Source organism: Prionailurus viverrinus, chromosome A3 (genome assembly GCF_022837055.1).
Source record: "Prionailurus viverrinus isolate Anna chromosome A3, UM_Priviv_1.0, whole genome shotgun sequence".
NCBI lineage: Eukaryota > Metazoa > Chordata > Mammalia > Carnivora > Felidae > Prionailurus > Prionailurus viverrinus.
In genome coordinates, this window is record NC_062563.1 from 7,977,819 (window position 1) to 8,002,300 (window position 24,482).

The 24,482-nt window shown below is 41.7% G+C and overlaps 1 protein-coding gene across 1 annotated transcript in view; it reads right to left on the minus strand.

The window, feature by feature from the left end:
* Positions 1 to 24,482, minus strand: part of DOK5 (docking protein 5) — a 153,209-nt gene that overhangs the window by 40,374 nt on the left and 88,353 nt on the right. The window contains exons 3-5 of the mRNA XM_047853044.1: positions 9,261 to 9,375; positions 9,055 to 9,174; positions 6,468 to 6,657 (exon numbers count right to left, since the gene is read on the minus strand). Coding sequence (XP_047709000.1) covers positions 6,468 to 6,657; positions 9,055 to 9,174; positions 9,261 to 9,375 — 425 coding nt within the window. The remainder of the gene's footprint in view (positions 1 to 6,467; positions 6,658 to 9,054; positions 9,175 to 9,260; positions 9,376 to 24,482) is intronic.

A 24,482-nucleotide genomic window follows, 5' to 3' on the forward strand; every position in this document is an offset into this window, starting at 1 on the left:
AAAACCAGAATAAGATACCATCTCACACCTGTTAGAATGTCTACGAGGAAAAAGACAAGCGATAACAAGTGTCCATGAGAATGCGTGGGAAAGTCTAGAGACCCTTGTGCACCGTTGGTAGGAATATAAATTGGTACATCCTTGTGGAAAACAGTATGGAGGTTCTTCAAAAAATTAAAAATAGAAACTACCGTATCATCCAGCTATTCTAGTTCTGGGGATCTATCCAAAGGAAATGAAGTCACTATCCCAAAGAGATATGTGAACCTCATGTTCACTGTAGTATTGGTTACAATGGCCAAGATGTGGAAATGGCCAAGTGTCTACCAACGGATGAAATGCATAAAGAGAATGTGCCATGCACACACACACACACACACACACACACACACACACAATGTGATCTTAGCCATAAAAAAGAGGGAAATCCTGCTGTTTGTAACAACATGGATGGACTTTGAGAGCATTATGGTAAGGGAAGTAAGTCAGATGGAAAAAGGCCAATTCCATATGATCTCACTTGTGTGTGTAATACAACCAAGCGGAACTCACAGAAACAGATGAGTGGACACCAGCAGCTAGGGGTGGGGATGGGGAAAATGAGGAGCTGATGGCCAAAGGGTGCAAACTTCCAGTTAGAAAATGAAGGAGTTCTGGGGAGCTAACGTCCAGCGTGGCGACCACAGTGAACAATACTGTGTCCTTGAAGGTTGCTCAGAGAATAGACCTAAAATGTTCTCACCACACACACATTGTGTGAGGCGATGAAGGTGTTAACAAACCTTAAGGTTGTTATCACTTCGCAATATATACATCGTACGCTTTAAACTTAAACAGTGTTATATGTCAATCAGATCTCAAGAAAACTTGAAAGATAAGTAAGTAAAATTTAAAAATACACACAAAAATTTTTCCTTCAAAAGATGGCCACAGGGGCGCCTGGGTGGCTCCGTCACTTAAGCATCTGACCCTTGATTTCGTTTGAGTGTGAGATCCAGCCCCTGTGGATTCAAGTAGAGGAAGAACGGAGTACATTTTATCTGTTAATTTGTTTTAAACTCTTTAGTAAGAATGAGTGTATGCTCTATAAAATACTCAGAAATGAGAAATTACTAAGTAGCTTAGAATCGAGAAGAGAAATAGAGAATATTCAAAGATTTATATTAGAATAGGGGTCCTTTGACCTGTAAACTCATCTGCTAGAGGGAAAAACAATTTTCTTCTCCGATGCAAAGCCATTTCACGAAGTACTTGTTTTCAGAGTGATACACACCAGAAATGAACAATTGCTTTTCCAAGACTGCGCAGAGGCCTTTAATCCAAAAAAACAAAAACAAAAACAAAAAAACAACAACAAACCAAACACCTTTCACAAATTTGTGCACTCCATTTAAGAAAAAGAATTTGTACGTGCAATGTCGATTTTCACATATTCTTGGCATACCTGAAAGTTTCTCCTAAAATGGTGTCAAAAGCACAACAGAGACTCTCTCTGGCTGGTAAAGAGGAGTGCTCTCGTGTGGTAATTATTCAGGACGTGCTGCGAAATGTCACCTGAGCTGCTTTCACTCCTGCAGGTGCCAAACCCAGGGTATTAATCTAAATCAGTCAGGAGGTGAGGCGGAGCCTGACGCTGAAGCATGCTAACTCAGCAGTCAGCTGTAAAACTAACGGGAGCCTACTGGACACCGGCCACCTTTCCTTAAACAATAACGTTTCAAGAACGGTTCCAAGGGAGGTGTTGACGCAGTGAGATCCTCCTGTCCGTTGGATCATCCCATAAAAAATCAGAGCCCCCGCCAGCCTGATGTGCTTGGCTGAAGTTTCAGAGCTTCGAGGTGGAAAGAAACACACAAAAGACTAGAAAAACCTCAAACAAAATAAGCAATATGTCTCTCGGCCCACCAGATAAACTGACTGTTCTTTTTGGTCTCCAGGGGCAAGAAGTGGCAATCCACGGTGCAATTGCGTTTTATTAAAGAGCTTGTATTTCAACCCTGGATTTCTTCAAGGAAAGAAGAAAACAAAACAGAAGTATGATTGGATTTGCTTATGTTGGGTGGAAAGGAGGAGAAACAGCGTCCAGAAGATCCTGACGACCTACGATCATCACACTGCTGCCCAGGAGAGATGAACAACCCTGGCTATATGTGCCTGTCCTCCAGACTGAAAAAAAAAAAAAAAAAAAAAAAAGAAGGTTCCAGCAATTAGGAGAATTCATACATTAATGCATATCCAAATGGTTTTCCTCTGGTGATGTAAGAACGCCGTCTCTTCCCTAGCTCTGTGGAAGTATGGAATATGATAACTGATGGAGGTGATAGACTAACCTGATGAAATACGATAGACTTTCTAGACATCTACAAGGTTTGGAAGTAAGAAGACCTGAGTGTGAATAAATCTACCAATTACTAGTCTAATGCCTTCGGACCAGTCACCCAGGTGCCCAAGCCTCCCTTGAAGATGAGAATGGTAATATTCCCTACTTTGTACGATAAGTGAATGGCATGACCATATGAATGAGACACTGCATGTAAAATGCTTCGTATAGTGACCTTCATGCAGTAACTTGCTCCATAAATATTAGTGATTACTCTTTGTGGCCGGTATGCCGGCTGGAACAGAATTTTTCAACTGGATAACTGGACCAGATACCTATTTGCTGTGGGAGATTGTTCTGTGTATGTTTAGTAGCACCTCTGGCCTCTCTACCCATTAGATGCCAACGGTATCCCTGACCAACTGTGACAATCAAAAATGTCTCCAGACATTGCCAAATGCCCCCTGGGAACAAACGCACCCTTCGTTGAGAACCACGGTTCTGCATCTCAGCACCATGATGCGTGATATTGCTAATTACAGTCAAATAACTGCTTTACCCTATTTGCTTTGAGCAGCTATTAAATGCTATGTTGGACACATTTTGTTAGGGTTCTTTTTTTCTTTTTAAACCTTATACCCATTCCCCTTTGGATGGCATGAGTACACCCTTCCTGCTTTGGGAGAACCACCCATTCTATTGGTGGTTATTACCTTGTGTGCCTTGTGTAATAAAGTTCTCAGTATAGTACCTGACACACAGTGAATGTAATGGTCAATATATGGTAGGAATTTCTCTCTCTTCTATTTGACTGATGGTGTGAGAGGATCCCAAAGCATCTAGAAGCCACCATGTGAAGCCAGAGCAAAGCCACCCTAGAAGCGACAGGACTGAGAGATGAAACCTAGGGTCATGTACACTCTGAATCAAGTCAAGCCTGAAGCCATCCCTACCTCCTGGACTTGTGGTTATGTGAGCCAATGAATTTCTTCCCTGTTGTTTCAGTTTGGTTGATACAACTGCCTACTATGTGCCAAGCATTATGCCAGGCATTCACACATACACCTTATTTAATCTTCATGGCAATCTTGTGACGTATGTCATATATTGTACCCATTTTACAGGCAGCCAATGGAGCTCAGAGAGTTAGGTCATTCACTCAAGGCCCACAGCCAGTATGTGGTACAGCTGTAATTTCATTTCATTCCCTCCAATTTCTAGTTCAGTCTGTTACACATGCCCTGGTGTCAGTCTTGGTGGGGTAAAGGGGGGGCCTTTGAGCAGAAGTAACACCCCATCCCAACTCTAACAGAAGCTGAAAGTGAGCAGAACTTTGCCCAAAGTCTTTGGGGAGATTCTTTGTGTTCTGGAAGGCAATACTGCAACATCTTTGCAGATGCATGTTGGATACGTGAAAACTATCTGCCTGGAGACACTTAACTCCTCTTCATTTATCGATAGGAGACAGGGAGAAAATCATATTAGTTAACAGGAAACTGCTTTGTTTTGAACACATCCAAAAATAGCCAAGGAAAAAATTATCTTCACTAATAAAGCAAGGCAGATATGAAACCTTCATGCTTGGGGGAACACAAATGATCTTATTATCCTGAGCATCTTGATGGTAACCATAAAAATTCATCTTTATTTGAGTTTCAGGCAAAATATAAACTAGGAACATTACCTTGTGTTTAACACTGTCTGTATCCTGCAAACCCAAGCCCTGCTCCAAAAGTCATCACAATAAAACATCAAAGACACTGCCGAGGAGAAGCGGCGCTATTCTAGGTCATCCGCGTGCGTTACTGCTGTTCCCCACAACAGTCCTGCAAGGAAGTTATGACTTGGACAAACATACAAGGGAAGCGAACCCCTCTGTCCAAGGTCAACAGCTAATAAAGAATAGAGATGAGAGCCCAGGGTGTCCCTCTGACTGCTTCTTCCACCACCCCGTGCTGTTTGACAAATGAGCAAGACCCTAAGAACACATTCCCAATACTCTCCCTTCTGTGACTCACTGCAAGTTAGCATCAGCCCCACAAAGCACGACCACTGAATAAGAACACGATTCAAAAGCAGCTGAGTGTTCTGAGTCCCTGCAATCCTTGAGGCACAGCATGGTGTGGTATGGGTTGTAGGTGTTCTCATCATCTAATGGCTTCGACGAGATACCCTGAAGGTCAGACCATAAAGAGACTAAAGTCATAGAACCAAATGCTTTCGTTTCACAAGTTAGCACTTTTATGCTTTTGGGTCAAAGGCCATTGGAATATTTCTGAAATTTACGTCTCCAATATATCTGTAATTTCCATCCGCCATTTCTTTTATCTGAGCTACTTTGGTATCTCCCCATATATCCACTTGCCACCTCTATCTCACTGCCTACAAAATATAAACACCATTCTCTCTCTCTCTCTCTCTCTCTCTCTCTCTTTCTCTCTCACGTACACACACACACACACACACACACACGCACACACACACACACACACACCTGCTTAAAAAATCTCTATGGTTTCCTATTACACTTAGGAGAAATATCAGTCTTTAAAATAATGTCCTAGATCCTTAGCAATTCTACTAGATTAATATGAATAAGTTGAACGTTTGCAATATATGAGTAATATGAAAACCTGAAAGACAGATAATTTCAAAAAAAGTTTAATATTCATCATGAGATACTATAAAAGTTTACTAAGGTTTTAGCTTTCAGAGATTATGACAGAAAGCCATACTCTTCCTATTACAATTCCCATAAATTCAAGGAACTGAAAAATTCTCATGCTTGAATAAGTGCTACCTGAAATAGGCCCAAGACACCCTGATCAATGCAGAATTCTACTGTCCATTGATATGAAATACAAGTGGGAGATGATACGAGGCATACAATCAATAGAAAAGCCTACTTCTATTGTGAAACATTTATCATACATAGATTTCACTGGTTATGGTTAATACATAAATAATTCTGGAGACCCAAACAGGAAAATATAGCCACTTTCCCCAACAAATTCTGATTCTTCTACAGAGATTTTCCCATAAGGATAATAAATAAGTAATTCTGACAAAAGAACATCGCTCTGAAGATTACAGTTTTATTTTCTAATGTGAAGACCTTTGCCATCTCTGGGAGATTCAGAGACTCATTTATAGCATTTCAATTTCCAGGTACTTAAAAAGCAAATTTTAAATAATTGGGATTTGCTTAAAACGGAATGAGCAGATTAAGTTGAACGGAGCATTGCTGTCATATGTTCACACAAGTTAGGGTCTTACGTGTTTGCAACTTCTGTTTTTAGTCTTGTATCAAGTATTGTATTCCTATTGGGAAGAACCATCCACTTTTACAAACAAACAAACAAAAATTTTTAAAACCACAAGCTGATTGCCTTCAACTTTAATGTGAATTTTACAGAAGGACTTGTATCTTGAAATTTAGTCATTTAAAATTCCAAGATATAAAATTTATCTGCAATGTCTCAAAAGAAGAGCCTAAATTCTGAGGAGCAAGAATGGTGAGGGGGTGGGGAGAAGAATGAGATCCTGATTAGACTAAAATCTCTTTCTGGTTAATGATCGACCCAAATTTTTTGGCACCATTGGCACTACCTTCTCTTTCCAAAACTGACTTCTAAAAGGAAAAAGGGAAAGCCCTAGAAGTGCTTATTGGGTATGGACTGCAATAAGCCAGTTCTAGAATCAACCTCCTAGCGCCAGTGAGGTTCATCACACCATGGATGGAACCCAATCAATGGCACCTTCAGAGATGAATGGTGCCTCATATTGATAATCTACCATAGTCAGCCAAGGAGAAAACATAAACAGATTAACACTATGGATGTTTCCCAAAACCCAAGAAGCTGGCCTGTGTTCAGCATGACCCGGTAGATGGTACCTTTCTGGCATTTTCACCTAATTCTACGTCAGTTTGTGGTATGGAATCAAACTGCGCAATGAAAGTTTATATCACATTGCTGAGAACTCTCCATGGGAAATAAAGCCATATGGAATATCTGAGTACTTTACAATACGCCTGGCATTACAGGGCTGGAGCTCTACGCATTTGTAGAAGTGCATTTCAGGGTGGATCTCATAGGCCAACCTGGGAAAAGGAAAAAATAAGTAGGAGAACAGTCATGAAACTCACCTCCCTGCCTCAAAAGTGAACCAAGCAGCATCTCGCCCGTACCGCCGCAGGGCACTTAGCGGCCAAGAGATGAGTTTGACTCTGGGATTCTGGACGTCCCAAAGACAGATGTGCTCATATGTAATCTGCAAGGCACATTCGCCATGTACATCTAAGTTAGGGGATGGCATCAAATACACATTGAATCTCTCTGGGAGAAAAACAAAAGGTTAGTCTAAAATCCCGGGAATGAAACATCAAAGACAACGTAGGAACAAAGAGGCATTTCAAAATAATGCTAGCTCACATTCTAGGTGCAGGTTGAATATTCAGGAAGATAAACCTTTCTCATGAATTCACAGCGCCAGAAAATGATTTTTTTAAATTAAGACCATATTAAATAACATGATAATGACACAGTCTGGCGGTCAACATACACTAAACACTATTTGCATGAGCAAAGACCATGTTTAGAATGTTTTAATTTGCATAATAAAAAAACGTGTCTGCCAGTAGAAGACGAGAGCAATGGAACCATTAAAAACGTTTTTTTTTCCTGCCAAGTACACATTAATTCCACCCACACTTTGGTGTTCACAAAAGATGCAGGTGCAAGTAACTGTCGCATGATTTAATGATATTAAAGTTACACTGATCAACATATAATTTTCATAACCAAATGAGTAAAACTATATCCCAAATCATTTAAATAAAACTCCATGCTAATACCGTGCACTTAACTGACCCAGCAGTCTGTGAAAAATCCAATAGATATATTTGAACTCGTTTTAGCAAGAACTCTCCAAATTTCCATTTGCTTATTTGGATGACTGTTAAAATTTAACCAAGATGACTCTACATAAACGACTCGGTTTATGACTGCAACCACATTTTCATCCCCACAGATTCAGTCATGGCATTTCTGTTCTACTTCTATAAAATTCATTAATTTAGGAAGTTACAGAGTCAAAAATCCTTGAGTGAAATACGAACACAAATATTACTGGAGTGAACATTTTCACCCATCCATCATTAAGGTAGGTTGCCTAAATCTGACAAGATGGTGCGGCACTAGTCGTTATCAGTGGTATTTTTAATTAATCATTTTATAATAGGGAAGTCACTAGAATTCTTATAGATTTTACTTGAGTTTAGTAAACAGGAGTGTCATGACTGCTTTCATGGGTCTATTTTTCAAATTTTCTGTTATTTCCAACTCCCAATCACCAATTATTTGCTGCTTTCTAGCAACTATTATTTTAAAAGTATATTCTAATGGGGTAAAATGTCTCCCTGGGGAGTTCTGGAGCAAGTCAGAAAGAGTCCATCCTTAAGTAAAAAGGTAAGAGAGACCATTACCAATTTGTTCACTTGAAGTTCTATAACTTTACTTCGCTCGAGAATAACAGCAAGTGTAAGAGTGACTGCTGTAGTTACAATTACTTGAAGTCATGCAAATTAATATCGTAAGGTGCCTTCAAAGAGGTAGCTGAGTTTTGTAGTAATCCCTAGTAGTTATGTACCAGGGGTACTCTTATTCCTATTTGACAGAAGAGGAAACTGAGGCCTGGTTGTGGTATAGTAAAGGGAATTCCTAGGCACAGCCCATCCTTGGACTCTGTAGCGTTATCAGGATAGAGCTTCACAAATATAAATTTGTGAAAAAAAAAGTGCTGAGCGGAGCACTCTAGATTAAAAAAGGAAATCAAATCCTGTCCTATCTTCCTCTTTAGGTCTGGCTTCACAGGCAAATATCTGTGAGGCATCCGCTCAGGTCCATACAGGTGCATCCTCAGGCTACAACAGAACAGGATTATGGGATCCAATCCGCCCTGTCACAAGGCTCGGTCACCTGGAAACAAAGAAATCATTCCTCACCTCCAGGCTCATACTGTAAACCAACAGTGAGTTTTGCTGAAATGATCATGGGTATTCTGGTCATTATTACCTCAAATGATTTATTCCCAGGTTGAGTGTTGAGCTCAAGGAGTTGGCTCAAGTGTTTTAGTGGGGGAAAAAAAAAATCACAGAATTAGGAGGGTTTAAAGATGATGAAACATTCGTGATGTCCGGATTCTATTAAAAAGGTTGGAAAACTTTCAATGAAATACTTTCAGTGAAAAATGCAAGACCAAAAAGAACAAAACAAAACACTATGCCTTAAAATCAGCATATTATGAATACAGGCTCAGGAGTGTGGTCTTGTATCAAACACCAGCTGTTGGAGTTGGAACAAAAGCTTCAGTTTCCTCATCTGTGAAACAGGGGGACGGAACAGTGCCCCCGTCACGGAGCTGCTGGGAAAATTAAATGACCTAATGCATCTGCCACAGAAACTGGTGCATAGCAGGTCCCCCCACCCCCCGATTTCTAGCTGATGTTATTAATGCAGATACATTCATATGTATGCATCGAAAACATATTAGGAAAAGAAATACACTGAAATATGAACACAGGATTTAGGTGCAATAAAAGGTTCTTTTTCCTTCTTCCTGTATACTTTTCTTATAACTTCAAACATGTGACATAACGAAGATGTCTTACAGTGTACTGGATGGGGATAAAAATAATGTCAAATAGAGCGAAGGAGAGAATTTTCTCTACATACCACTCTGTTCTCTCTCAACCCCAGTAGCCAGTAAGTCAGGCTCTCCGAGGCTGATGTCATTGATCCGTGCGCCCACACACTCCATCTGGAGCAGTTTGCACCATTCATCGGCCTCCAGATCTGTGGGAATGTCCAGAAACGTCACCATGCATGCCCAGCACCCACTTAAAAGCTACAGGCAAAAGCCCTCCCCGCCTCGGACGAACCTGATTCACAAGCAAAGGTCTTGGAGGTGTCGTCATTGAAATAGATTCCTATGGCGTGCTTCTTGGTGCTCTTTGGCAACCGGGCTACGTTCTTCACATTGTTGAGCTCTGTCACCTGAAAAACGGACAACTGCAAGTCTGATCACACTCCCTGTGTGAACGTGCCCGGTCCACACCACCACACTCGGGAGAGGCACGTTCAGTGGAAGGCACGCCACAGATGAACACCCCTCGACAGAAAGGTGCGTTTTGGAAAGCTGCGGATTATTTCGGTGTGTTATCCTCAATATGCAGCAAGAAAAATTAACGAATGACCTTCCTTTTTCAATTTCCTGAATATTAAGTGGCACGGACTCAAAACTTCACAGAGGGAGAATTATCTCCCCACAGAGTCTACCTAATCAACAGTTCTCAGGTCTGTATCCCATCACTGGGAAGGCCTTTCCAATACTCCAACCCCTCGAGGTACTTCCCCTGAAGGCAACTTACACATACTGACCGCAAGGGAGGGAGGGAGTGGTGACCCAATTCATAACTCAGTCACCTCACTCTTTGATAATCAGAAATGGAGTGTCAGAAGTCCCCCAAATGCCCCTCTACTCGGGCTTCAAGTCATATATTCCAAGACAGACAGTGGTTTTGTACCACACTTCCCTACTCTCTCTGACTTACTCCTAGCTTCTCAATGCGTATAGGGCCTCTGTTTAGATTCTTCGTGGTATCACCTTTTTCCTATCAGTAGAGAAGGTTTTTCTCCATCAGACAGTCTCTCTTTCCTTCTTCTCTCCCACAGTCTTGGTCCCTTTTATAAACTTTCATAAAATTAACACTTATAAACCACTACCCTCTCCCTCCCCTCCCCCGCACTAAGGGTATTGGCTTATTGTGTTTCCAAAATGGCTGCCTCTCCTCCAGTTCCATCCAGAAGATCTGCTGCGTTGGGGCTGTGATGACTGGCTCCTGCAGGAGAGAAGGCTTAGGTGGCTTCAGGGTCTTTACAAGATAAATAACTCTTTCTGACAAGTCTAACTTCCCCTTAGGATATCTCTTTCGTGTTATCTAAAAGAATATATCTCCCATCAATCTCTGCCTAGATAACCATCTCTTATCTATTATTCTAAATTCAAGGAGTGCCTAGCTCAAGAAGAAGGGGAGGTAAAAAGTCAATATCCTCCACACATAAAGTAACCTGATCATTTCATTCCCCTACTTCTTAACCTCCATTGGCTCTCTTTATAGTATAAATGCAAATTTCTTAGCATAAAATATCATCATAGTTGCTATAGACCCAATATCTGTGGCCTCCCAAATGTACATGTTGAAATCCTCCCCCTCAAGGTGATGGTATTAAGAAGTAGGGCCTTTGGAGGCTGATAGGTCTTGAGGGTGGAGCCCTACTGAACAGGATTAGTGCCCTCATAAAAGAGACCCCAGAGAGCCCCCTCATCCCTTTCACCACGTAAGGACACAGAAAGAAGATGCCTTCTGTGAACCAGACAGCACGTTCTCACCAGCCCCCAAATCTGCCAGTGCCTTGACCTTCGACTTCCCAGACTCCAGAATTGTGAGAATTAAATTTCTGTGGTTTATAAGCTACCAGTCTATGGTATTCTTTTTTCATGGCAGCCCATACGGACTAACACATCAGTGTTCCCTCAAAGCCGGCCAAAGTACTCTCTACCTTAGCAGGTAGTTTTAGTAACTCAACATTACCAACTTTATTCTCCAGCTATTCCACGTCCCTCGGAGTCTACCAGATGCATCTATTTACTTTTTGTTTTAAACTTTTTTTTAACTTTATATTTATTTTGAGAGAGAGACAGAGGCAGAGAGGGGCAGAGAGAGAGGGAGAGAGAATCCAAGCAGGCTCCACACTGTCAGCACAGAGCCTGGTGCAGGGCTCAAGCTCACGAACTGTGACAGCATGACCCGAGTTGAAATCAAGAGTCGGCCTCTTAACTGACGGAGCCATCCAGGCCCCCTGGTTTTTGTTTGTGTATTTTTGTGCCAGTGCCCCAGTACAAACACTATCGTCTTGCCACACCTACTTATTGGTCTCTCCACGTCCATGGTAACCCCATTTATTCACTGTTAACACAGCATCCAGATTATCTTTTCAAACACAAGCCTGACTCCAGCATTTTCGTGCATAAAACAGAACACTTCAGTGACTTCCCACTGCACTTGGGACAAGCAGCCAAGTCCTTGGAGTGACCCTCAAGCCCCTCTGTGGTCTTCCCTGGAGCTATCTGACCAGCCTCCTCCCTGATACCTTCCCCTTAAGTCCCAGCCATACTGGCTTTTAGTTCAGGCTCCAGAAAGCACCATGATTCTCCTGGCACAGAGCCTTCCCCACTCTCTCCTTACTTCACTTGAACCCACCTTATGGGTCTTAGTTTAAATCTTGGTCACCTGCAGGGCCCTACTGGACGCCCCTTATCCCTCTTCTAATCAGAGCCTCCAGGGTCTATCATTCAATGACATCTTTGCCCTCGGAGACCTTTTATGGCCATATGGGCTGTGGTTTGGCACCCATCTTGCCTCTAGGGTGAAAGTTTTTTGCTCACCACTGTGTCCCCCGAACCTAATACAGAGTCTGTCACCATCCTCAATGAATGTATACTCAATACATACCCATATACTCAATGAATATGTGTGGATTTGATGAACAAAACACCAAACACACCTGCAGATTTGCTTGCATGGTGCGTCTCCGAGGTGAATGTCTCTTTCTCCAGGGAAATTTCACTTTTCCTGAAAGGCCCACTTCCTCTTGGAAACGTGCCCCGACTTCAGGGTGAATTAATGGCCGCCTTCTCTCTGTTCCCGTGTGTGCTGCATGAAGCTTCCCTCTATTACCTGTTGTTGTAATTAATCCATCTATCTCTCCAGCACCTAGCTAGACGTGAGTCACCTATCAATGACTTACTGACAGAATGAATCGATGACAAACAATCATCTGAGAGTCAACATTTATTGAGTCTGCACCACCTGCCACACACACTGGGCTTACACTATCCTCACATAATATGTTTCATTTCATCTTCATGAACACCCGAGGACATAGATATTATTATCAGTATTTTCCAGCCGAAGAAGCTGTGGATGAGAAAGGTCAAAGTCATGTGCTCAAGTTCCCAGCTAAGACATGGCAGAACCACGTTTTAAATGGGGGCAAACTGACCCCAAAGCCTGTCTGTGCTCTTCACCCATCCGAAATACTAAGGACTAAGTCTAGATACTTTCAGCACAGACAATCTTTAGCTCAGAAAGTCATCTCATATGCGAGGACTTCTTTCTTTTCACTGGTGTGTAAGGTGGGGAGGGCAGGAGGGGGTGTAGGAGTAGGGCTAGGTGCCCAGGCTTTATGATGACCCTCTACGGAAACATTGTATAAGCCTAGTCCGCCCTAACCTGAGGCACAGCAATGACTTTGAAATATGTCATTTCATTACACATCCATTAAAGGTAAAGAGGAAGGAAAGTCACCTGAAAGAGTCAGGAAATGTAGGGAGAATTGCATGAGTCAGAACACAATTACCCATTTGGGAAATTGGTTCAAATAATAAGCAACCCAACACCTCCAGCTCGGGGGTGGTGACTGAGTGCTCACAGAGCAGGCAGGGTGATGTTTTTCATGTGTCAAAGGACTATCGGGTTCCAACGCAAAAGTCTCTGCCCCCAATTCAGAACCACCTCTCAATGAGCACATGCCTGCACACTTACCCACCCCCAGCACCCCCACATACACAGTTCTTTTGAAAGAATCGCAACTTACACAAATCCGTAACAGAGCCCTTCTCAAAATACATGCTACCATGAAAATCATGAGGACATTTGCAGATATATTTGTAAGTCACTTTAAAACTTGTATAAGACATATTTATTTCCACCATCACTCCATTTTGTAAATGAGAAAAATCAAAGCAGGATGTATTTTTTAATATTCCTTTTAAAAAGAAATAATTTGCCCCTAATGAATCTCTGGAAGCAAGCATAGATTTTGATAAGGTCTCAGGTTATTTTTTGATAAGAATGTTATCTTATTTTTTTAATATTTTCTTTTTTAAATGTTCATTTATTATTGAGAGAGAGAGAGGGAGAGAGAGAAAGTGAGCACATGAAGGGGAGGGGCAGAGAGAGTGGGAGGAAGGCACAGAATCCAGAGCAGGCTCCAGGCTCTGAGCTGTCAGCACAGAGCATGATGCAGGGCTTGAACTCACTAACTGTGAGATCATGACCTGAGACGAAGTCAGACACTTACTAACTGAACCACCCAGGTGCCCCGATATGAATGCTGTTTTAAATAAGGGCTAATAAGTGTGTGTCACTCACCATCAAAAGTGACTGCACTGGGGCACCTCTGGGTGGCTCATGGGATCGAGTCCCACGAGGAGCTCTGCACTGACTGTGTGGAGCCTGCTTGGGATTGTCTCTCTCTCTCTCTCTCTCTCTCTCTCTGCTCCTCCCTGCTCATGCTCTCTCTCTTTCTAAATAAATAAATAAGTGACTGCATTGGATTCTCAATATGACCTCAAAGAGAATGAGCACTCAAGACCATGTGTGTGCAATACCTTCACTCCACCTCTAGTCTGAATATCTTGTCTTCACCTTATGTCTCAGATCAATCAAAAGTGATTTCCTACCAAGTTCAAAACTTTTTAGGAAAACTCCCTCTTGAGCCTCTGTGGTCAGAGATTTTATTTTTCCTGCACTGTGCAAGAGAAAAGACACACCCTAAGGTCTACATGAATTACACCAGCTCTTTATACAGATTCACAAATAAAATGTAACAACTTCTTCAAGGTGTAACAGCATCAAGGAGGGAGCTACTGTAATACAATTATAGTAGAGCTGGCATTCCCTCGTCAAGAATCTTCCTTGAATCCATTCATTCATCAAAACTTTTAACTCATTGTTCATATTTAACGTTTTTTATTTATTTTTTGGGACAGAGAGAGACAGAGCATGAATGGGGGAGGGGCAGAGAGACAGGGAGACACAGAATCGGAAACAGGCTCCAGGCTCCGAGCCATCAGCCCAGAGCCCGACGCGGGGCTCAAACCCACGGACCGCGAGATCGTGACCTGGCTGCAGTCAGATGCTTAACCGACTGCGCCACCCAGGCGCCCCTGTTTGTTCATATTTAAAGGGAGAAAATAAAGAACCATTTTTCCAGGCAGGGATAAAGAAGGTGCTATGAGGACAAAGCTGTGAAAAAGGATCTGGTGTGGGCTCAGGAGAATTTTGCTCTTTTACCTAAGGGGGAAGGATGCCCTTTCAGAGAAGGGAGCAGTTGAGCAGAGGCTCCTAAGATGTGAAAAAGTGAATCCTATAAATCACTGGGCCCAGCCATTCAAGGCACAGGTAATGTTAAGTGCAAAGGCTCTGAGGCAGGAATGAACTTATTTGGCAAGGACTATGTTTGCTTATAGGTTTTAACATTTGACCTCCTGCCCTTGATATCTGCACTCAAGAATGAGCCTTTTCAGCAGTCCCCCTCACAGCCCCCAGGCATCTCCCCACCCACTTTCCCCATAAGGCTGTGCTGCTCATGAAAACCAGTGGACCTAAGGAGATCAGTATCTCCATGGTTTTGCATTTTCCCCCCTTTAATCTGGCCAAAATGTGCTTTCTGAGCACACTGAGCATCTTTATGACGGTTATTTCTAATTCTTTCTCAGGTAGTTCATATACTTCCATTTCTTTAGGGTCAGTTTCTAAAGATTTAGTTACTTTGATCGAGCCATGTTTCCTGTTTCTTCATTGTCCCTTGTAAGCTTGTGCTGGGATCCACACATTTGAAAATACAGCCACCTCTCTCAGACTTTACGGACTGGTTTTGCACAGGGGAAGTACCAAACAGAAGTCTCGAGCCGAAGAAGACAATAATTGAGGTGAAAATTCAACTCGGGGTTCACAACAGATGTGATCAAGCTGAAGAAAGAATCAGAAAACCTGAAGACAAGTCCTTTGAAATTATCCAGTCAGAGGAAAACAATGCATGAACAAGAGAATTGGGTGTTTGGGATCAGAACATTATCTCAGTACTCAGTTACCTGGAATTACTCCCTGCATATCTCACCAAAGCAAGGGCTTAATTGATTATTGGGATTTATAAATTACTTTGAGAGCCACACGCACTGTTAGAGTGTCACAAGCTAAATCCATATGGCACACTGTGCTTCAACTGAAGAACTACAATTTAAAATATAAAATGTTTAAACACTGTATTTGAAACACAAATGGTTCTATTAAGTCTGTACATAGACACATAAATCTATGTATAGATTTAATAAAACTACAGTCAGTTTTATATACTATGTATACAGTAGTTGGTTCCCACTTCCATAAAAGATAACGTTTATACATGCATGCTTGCACACATATATATTCTTATATGTATATGTAGTGAGAAGGATTAAGGGTCTGGGTAGGCTCATATTGCTTATCTTTTTGTATTATTGCTTTCCTTTTTTACTGTATGACATAATCTTACATGTGGAAAACCTTAAAGATCTCTCTCTTGCACATATAGGCACGTGTGCACACGTGCACACGCGCACACACACACACACCTGTTAGAATAAATGAGTTCAGTAAAGTTGCAGGATAGAAAATAAACACACAAAAATCAATTGTGTTTCTAGGTACTGACAGTGAACAATCCTATCTATCTATCTATCTATCTATCTATTTAACGTTTATTTATTTTTGAGACAGAGAGAGACAGAGCATGAATGGGGGGAGGCTCAGAGAGAGAGGGAGACACAGAATCCAAAACAGGCTCCAGGTTCTGAGCTGTCAGCACAGAGCCCGACGTGGGGCTCGAACTCACGGACCACGAGATCATGACCTGAGCTGAAGTTGGCCGCTTAACTGACTGAGCCACCCAGGTGCCCCTGAACAATCCTATTTAAAACAACATTAAAAAGAATAAAATACTGGGGCACCTGGGTGGCTCAGTCGGTTGAGCGTCCAACTTCGGCTCAGGTCATGATCTCACGGTCTGTGAGTTCGAGCCCCACGTCAGGCTCTGGCCTGACAGCTCAGAGCCTGGAGCCCGCTTCGGATTCTGTGTCTCCCTCTGTCTGCCCCTCTGCTGATTGCACTCTGTCCCTTGCATTGTCTCAAAAATAAATAAACATTAAAAAAATTTATAAAAAGAATAAAATACTTGGGACTAAATTTAACCAAGGAAGAAAAAGATTTATGCACTGAAAACTACAAAACACTGCTGAAAATAATTAAATAAGGTACAAATACATGGGAAGACATCCCCTGCTCATGCATTGAAAGAATTAATATTGTTAAAATGTCCTACTTCAAGTTATCCACAGACTCAGTGTAATCTGTTTCAAAATCCCACTGCACTATTTGCAAATATAAAAAGGCCACCCTAAAAGTCATATGGAACCACAAAGCACCCTGAATATCAAATATCGAAAGTAGTCAAAATGATCTCGAGAAAGAATGAAACTGGAGGTTTCACACTCTCTGACTTCTAAACATATTACAAAGCAGCAGTAACCAAAACAGGGTGGGACTGGCCTAAAGACAGACAGACCAATGGGATAAAATAAAGAGCTCAGAAATAAACGGCTGCACAAATGCCCAGAATACACAATGGGTAAAAAGAGAGTTTCTTCAACAAATTCAGTTAGGAACCTGGATATCCACATGCAAAAGTATGCAGCCGGACCCTCATCTTACACAAAAATCAACTCAAAATTGATTAAAGACTTAAGTGTATGTCCTTAAGTCTAAGAAAACATGGCAGAAAAAAAATTTCAAAACATTGGTTTGGGCAAAGATTTATTGGATATGGCACCTAAAGCACAGGCAATAACACTGAAAAACAGACAAAAAACATCAAACAAACAAACAAACAAACAAACTCTGCGTTGAAAAAAATAAAATAAAAAAAAAATTTTAAAAAGGGGCACCTGGGTGGCGCAGTCGGTTAAGCGTCCGACTTCAGCCAGGTCACGATCTCGCGGTCCGTGAGTTCGAGCCCCGCGTCAGGCTCTGGGCTGATGGCTCAGAGCCTGGAGCCTGTTTCCGATTCTGTGTCTCCCTCTCTCTCTGCCCCTCCCCCGTTCATGCTCTGTCTCTCTCTGTCCCAAAAATAAATAAACGTTGAAAAAAAAATTAAAAAACAAACAAACTGGCACAGCAAGGAAAACAACAGAGTGAAAAGGCAACCTGAAGAATGGGTGAAAATATCTACAAACCATATATCTGATAAGGGCTTAATCTCCAAAATCTGTTAAGGAACCCCTACAACTCAATAACTAAAAAGCAACCCAATTAAAAAACGAGCAAATGACTTTCTCAGACATTTTTCCGAAGACCTAGAAATTGCCAACGGGTGTATGGAAAATTGCTAAACATCACTAATCTTTAAGGAAATGCACATCAAAACCACAACGAGATATCACCTCTCACATGTTAGGATGTCCATTATTTAAAGAAAGAAAGAAACAAGCCGAAGGGAAATTGGAAGCTTTATGAATTGTAGGTGGGCATGTAAGATGTCAATAGTAGGACCTTTGCAATGCTTGATTTTCCTCTAGAAATTGTATGTTTACTTTCAAAAGCCCTGGTTAGGTTTTGCACATCCTGGGGCTATTTCTTTCTGATGGAAATTATCACAGACTAATTAAAAATTCACAGAAGATAGTGGCTCCTCAAAAATTCTGCTGGTAAAAGATAATGAACACTAAATAGGAAGCTCTCTGATGCATAACGTATGCTTCTAAGCATGGAGGCTGGAAAAGATTAGGTAATGATAAGATTTGGCAAAATGATTCTGTCTCTAGGATTTGGAGGAATTTAAAATAAGACCAAAGGTAAATTCTGCCCCTCAGAGTTGTCTTCATTTTCTATCATTGATTTGTTCACCATCATCCATTCTCTCCCAGCCCTTCTGATTCTTTACCATGAGTTTGGTTGCGGCCGTGCAATTGGCTTCGGCCAACAGACTGTAACCTGATGTGCCACATCCAAGAAGATGCTTCAAAAGTGTGCATAATTAGGTCAGTTTTGTCCTCCTTGAGCTTCAAGCTTCCACTACGAGAATAATGTTCCCCACCTTCCTGGATCTCTGAGTACAGCCAGATGGCTCTCAACTGAGTGAAATTAATCCAGCTGTTCTCCATACATCCACAGGCAACCCAGACCCCTCACGTAACAAAGGCAGGAGATAAAGATATGTCTCCATAGAGTACTAAGATTTTGGAACCGTTACCACAGCAGAAGTTGGTTAATACACCCTCTGTTTGATTTTCTTCTGGCCAAGAATTTTCAGACAGATTTTCTCTCAAATCTCGCTGTATAATAGTGTTGTTTTTTGCACAAAGGAGACCAGATTTCCTAGTCAAATACATAATGATCGACTAGGACATCGGTTATCAGTTTTACTTAGTAACTGAATCATTTGCCCTTTACAGTTTTTCAAAAGAATCTTACAACATGGTGTCCCATTATACAGAAGTAGAGCCAGTCTAATTAAATGAGGGAACAAATCCCACCTCCCTTAGAGTAAAAATAAATTATAAATTTATTATAAATCCACTTCTCAAGTTATATATCTACTTCTCACAAAGCCTACTCACTTCAGTCAATCACAGAATGCTGAATGGCTACAATGTAATACTAAATACTCAGGATAACATAATACATTTGGTACTATTATTAAAACCCATACAAGGGGAGCCTGGGTGGCTCAGTCAGTCGAACATCTGACTTTGGCTCAGGTCATGATCTCATGGTCCATGAATCTGAGCCCTTCGTCAGGCTCTGTGCTGACAGCTCAGAGCCTGGAGTGTGCTTGGGATTCTGTGTCTCCCTCTCTCTCTGCCTCTCCCCTGCTTACGCACTCTCTTTCAAAAATAAAGATTTAAACAAATAATAAATAAAACCCATACAAGAAGGAATAGTGAGTATCAGAGAAGTAACTTAATTATGGTTTCACAGACAGAATGGAAAAGTAAAGCCACACTCAGAGCTAGAACTTGTTGCTTCCACATACACCTGTTATACCTAGTACTACGCTCCATAACATGTGCTCCTTAAAAAATACAAGAATAAGTGAACGAATAAATGAACAGGCAGATAAAACTAAAAATGCAAACAGTTTTGGAGACAAATATATTAAAAGATGTTTCTGCAAATTGTAAGTCATATCTTTAAAGTCTTAATTCCTAAGTAATAATAAGGTATTTGTTAAATTAAAAGACGACAGTCTAAACTCATCTTTGCTACTTGGACTTAAAATGTTGAAGAAGGGGCACCTGGGTGGCTCAGCTAGTTAAGCGTCTTGACTCCTGGTTTCAGCCCAGGTCACGATCTCACGCATGGTGAGATCGAGCCCCACATTCGGCTCTGTGTTGACAGTGTGGAGCCTGCTTGGAATTCTCTCCCTCCTCTTCTGCCCCTCCCCTGCCCGCTCTCTGTCACTGTCTTTCAAAATAAATAAATAAAATCTTAAAAAGTTAAGCAATAAATAAAATATTGAAGAAAACTCAGCTTTTCAAAAGCCATTTGCTTTTATGTGGGTACATGTGGCACCGTGGTTTTTAACCTGGGTTCCTGCCCTGTGAAATTTGGCTGGAGACACCCAGAGAAGGAATATACACAGCAGGTCCCATGGATCACACCCGCTCACACACACACGCACATGTACGCGTCTTTACGAGACACACACCTGTGTAACTATTATGCACGGTTACATACTGACTCATAAAAACCATTTTAGTCACAATCACGACTTCCTGGGCCAACGCTGCCTCCAAATACGACCACTACTCTGATCTCTATCGTGGTGGGTTAGTTCTGTCTTCTAAAAAACTTTATATAAATGGAATAACACCGTCTGTATTTTTCTGGGTCTAGATTCTTTCACCTAACCCCACGTCTGCAAGATTCTCTCTCTGTGTCTCCCCTCCTCTCTCAAAAATAAACAAACTTAAAAAAGCAAAATAATCTGGAAACACAGATCACAAATACTATGAGAATCGCTATACTACTCATTTATGATTTCAAAATTGTGTAACTACTGCGTTTAACCAGGGGAGCAACCGCGCCCATCTAGAATTGACTGTGTCCATTTAGCTGACTGGCATGCCAACTCCCTACCATGCTGTTTGTGACATGATACTGCCATCAGGCTCTTCCCAGGCATTTCAGTGGGGACAGCCAGCTAACTGTTCGAACAAGTGCACGTTCTAACCGGGGCACGGATCTGAAGAAGACCACGTACACGTGAATATGGGGGTCCACCTAGGTTACGCTTCCGAAGCCTGTTGAGAAGAGGTATTGGTGCTTCTTTGCTTCTCAAGACTTTCAGTGGCATCTGCCTCCCATCTTATCTGGGACTTCCAATCTTCCGCCCACAATGAGGCAACCTTCCTTCGTCAGAGACTCCAGGCAGATGGTGAAGGCGGTCCAACTCACCTTTCCTGGGCCAACGCAGGAAGTGACAGAAGGCTCCCTTGTTGGGGGTGTGCTTTCTGGCTCCAGCTTGTGATTCTGTTGGATGGCATGGCCTGAAAATCAGTCCGAACTAGCTCTGATTCCCTTTTTCAAGATATGTTCTGACCACGTGTCTTCCTCCCACACATTCGGAGCTCCTCTACGAGAAACAGACTTCTTTCCCCAGTTGGGAGAGAGACAGAGGTGCACACTGAAGTGTCCACACAGGTCCAGCTCATCTAGTGGATAGTTCTTCGGTGCTTTCAGAGTGCTCCCACACATCTCAAGGCAAAAACAGTCTATTGTAACGCCAAAGGTCGTCAGACTGAAAGGACACAACTCTGCCGAAATAGAGGCAGGACACGATTTATTGTTGTCCTTATCCTGAAAGCCCAACTGAAGACCATTTCATTTATATGGACTCGTCAAGTCCCTTCAGGCAGGAACACTTGGCAATTGCTTTTCTTTAGACTCCTCCATGGCTCACTCCTGCCCCGTATCTCCAGCTACTTCCATAGCATCTTCTTAATAACACCGTTTCTGATTTCTCTTTTGGAATTGCAGACTCTTATTCCACATTTCCTATTCCTTTTCCCAGCTTTGGTTTCTTCCTTGGCATTTATCAGTCACACCAACATACTCTGTATTTCCCCTGTATATTTTCCCTCGTGTCTGTCTCTTCCCCATTTAAGTAGAGGCAGAGAGCCATTCAGGTGGAATCGATGAGAACGGCACCTCGTGGAGGTGAGCTGTGTGTAGCTGGCTTGCCCATACATAGCGGCCTTAACCACGGGAAGAATGAGCGTGAAGACGAGGTCTGGGGAGCCCAACAGACAAACCTGGCAGTAAGTGACCACAACTTCAGAACAGGAGTGATGAGAAGACAAGGAGAGATTTGTGGGCTTCTTGGCCACTATGCAGGTCCTGATTTCTAGTTTTCTGAATACCAAAAACACAAAGTACTAGGACTCCATCAAAGCAAGGAAGTAGTCAACACTTGTAAATTTCTGGTAAATCTTCAAGTAGGCCATCCAATGAGGAATTTCCCATAAAAAAGACCGCCAAATTAACTTCGCCGTTTAAAGCCATGCCCCAGACGTGCTATTCATCATAAACGATAGTATTCATTGAAATAAATGTTTTGCAGCCAGCAATTAACAAAGTGGGCACACTTTAAAAGTTTAATTTGCTACTGATACAGTTTTGCATTAACAACTTAGAAAACAATTACAAATTGCACAATTCAATTTTCCAAACGGATTATTTTGTACTAGATGGAGAAACTGTTGAAATATCTTCTGGTGTCCCAAGGGACGATTAATACAACTGGGTTTTTTAAAGCACATACATTCCCTTAAGGAACTGGTACATTCCTGTCAAAATTACGCAATTAGCATTATGTGGGAATATTAAGTATATTTCTGACGTGCTACAAAGTCAAAAGCCATTTAGGAAAACAAGGATTCGATTTCCCATTTTTCTCCTTCTTTGCTGAAGGTAATTTACAGATGATGATTTATTTCTGTTTACAGAGTAAAAACAAGACCACTACCTAAAAGACAATTTTCCGCCTTGCTTTGGTAGGCTGTATCCTGATTATTTTTCCCCTTGTGGGACTGAATGAATTAAGTCAGTGATTCACTTTGTATATGCAAATGGCAAAACTCTGCAGAAGCTTCAAATTGCTTCATTCTCAAAAAAAAAAAAAAAAAAAATCAAGGCCATTATCTTCCTGAAAATGAAGAGGCAAAAGCCCCTTTAACTTCTGTAGATTGTCTTCAAAAATAAAAGCAACGTGAACACGATCCATTTCTGGATCCACAATGTTGTCTCAAGTATTAATAAAAGAACTATTATTATTGTTGTGCTTATTACATTACTGTTATCTGTTGCAAATTTTCAGAGTACTCGAAAACACCCTAGTGAACACTTCCTGTTAAACATTTCCAAAACATTTCTCATGACGTGTTGCAAACCTTTTACCTTTTTTTATATGGTCTTTCCTAAAAAGGCACCAATGGTTTGAAGTTACAATGCCAGGGCCGGCAAAAAAGAAGGGACGTGTTCGGTTCTAATCAAAAGTCACCACCCGAAACATCTCTGCTCACTTCCCCCAGGACCTTGAACAGGGCTGTTTAACAAACGTTTCCTAAAAGATCTCTTACGAAGGGTGCCCGGGTGGCTCAGTTGGTCAAGCGTCCTCTTGATTTCAGCTCAAGTCATGATCTCACGGTTCATGAGTTCGAGCCCAGCGTCAGGCTCTGAGCTGACAGTGCGGAGCCTGCTTGGGGTTCTGTTTCTCTCTCCCTCTCTCTGCCCCTTCCTCTCTTTGTCTCTCCCTCTCAACATAAATAAATAAACTTAAAAAAAAAATTTTTTTTTAAGATTTCCTAAGAAAGAACCAGTCTAGACAGTTATATCCCAGTCCCCATACAGAAGGTTTCATTCTTTCCAAAAATACCTACATGCCCTTGGTCACTTAAAATAAACTGGACTAGCGTCTGTCTGAGTTGTAAATTTGGACTGTCGCCCCGAGGAAGGGATCTTTATTTGTATATGCGAAATAACTGGACTGATCCATTTGTTGGGGCTTCCTTAAAAATAAACGGCCACACTCAGCCTAAAAGGTACTTCACCCGAAACGTAAGCATCTGCAATCTATCGAGAGAATGGAATTTGGAGACAAGGGAGCTTCGCCTACACTCTGCCAGTGGTGTGCGATTCTGGGTAATCCATTTGGAGACCCGCTGGCAGAAGAGCCCCACACATTTTAAAGGTGCAAGATGTTACCTGAGACCTCACTTCTAAGACCTCTCTTCCAAAAAGATGAGCAGGAGCTCGTAAAAACAGACACAGATGTTTTTCCGCCGTAATGGAGTTCTGTACTAGCAGAACGATCGGAAGCTCTTTTGTCCGTCAATGTGGGTATTTTCAAACAGGTTAGGGTCAATTATCAGTTCAATATATACTAGACGCTAATAACACTATCAATACTAAAGCCTACTCTAGAGCTTTTAAATTAAGGACGTGTAACCACTAACTACCGACTTGGAATAACAATCAAAACGTGAGGGAAAGGAGATGAGTGTAATTCATGTGACCATTTAATTTTACCTCATAGACCAGAACATTTTGAACGGGAACAGAAGTTCGGCTAAAACTTCTGCAAGGATGTGAGGCTCACTAAGGGTGAGTGTCTTGGGGAAATCTGTGTTTACAGTCGCCTTAAACACAATATGTAGGGCATATAATGAATTACTCCATTTCTGCTTATTTCAAGATATCTGGACACACGTGAGAATATGTTTCTGTTTGTACACATAGAGGAAAGAGTCTGAAAAGTACATAGTCTACTGGTATTTTTTTTTCTGAGGTCTGGGACTAGGGTCCAAGATATGGTTATTTTATTTTATCGTAGTCCATGCACTTCAGAATTGTTTAAATTTGTTCCTAGGAACATGTGTGATGTTTATAACTTAAAGTTTAACAATGAAGAGGGGCTTCTGGGTGGGTCAGTTGATTGAGCATCTGACTCCTGATTTTGGCTTGGGTCATGATCACAGGGTCACGGGATGAAGCCGCATGTCAGGTGGAGACTGGTTGGGATTTTCTTTCTTTCTCTCTCTCTCTCTCTTTCTCTCTCTCTCTCTCTCTTTCTCTCTCCCCTCTTGCTCATGCTCTCTCTCAGAAAGAAAGAAAGAAAGAAAGAAAGAAAGATAAAGAAAGAAAGAAAGAAAGATAAAGAAA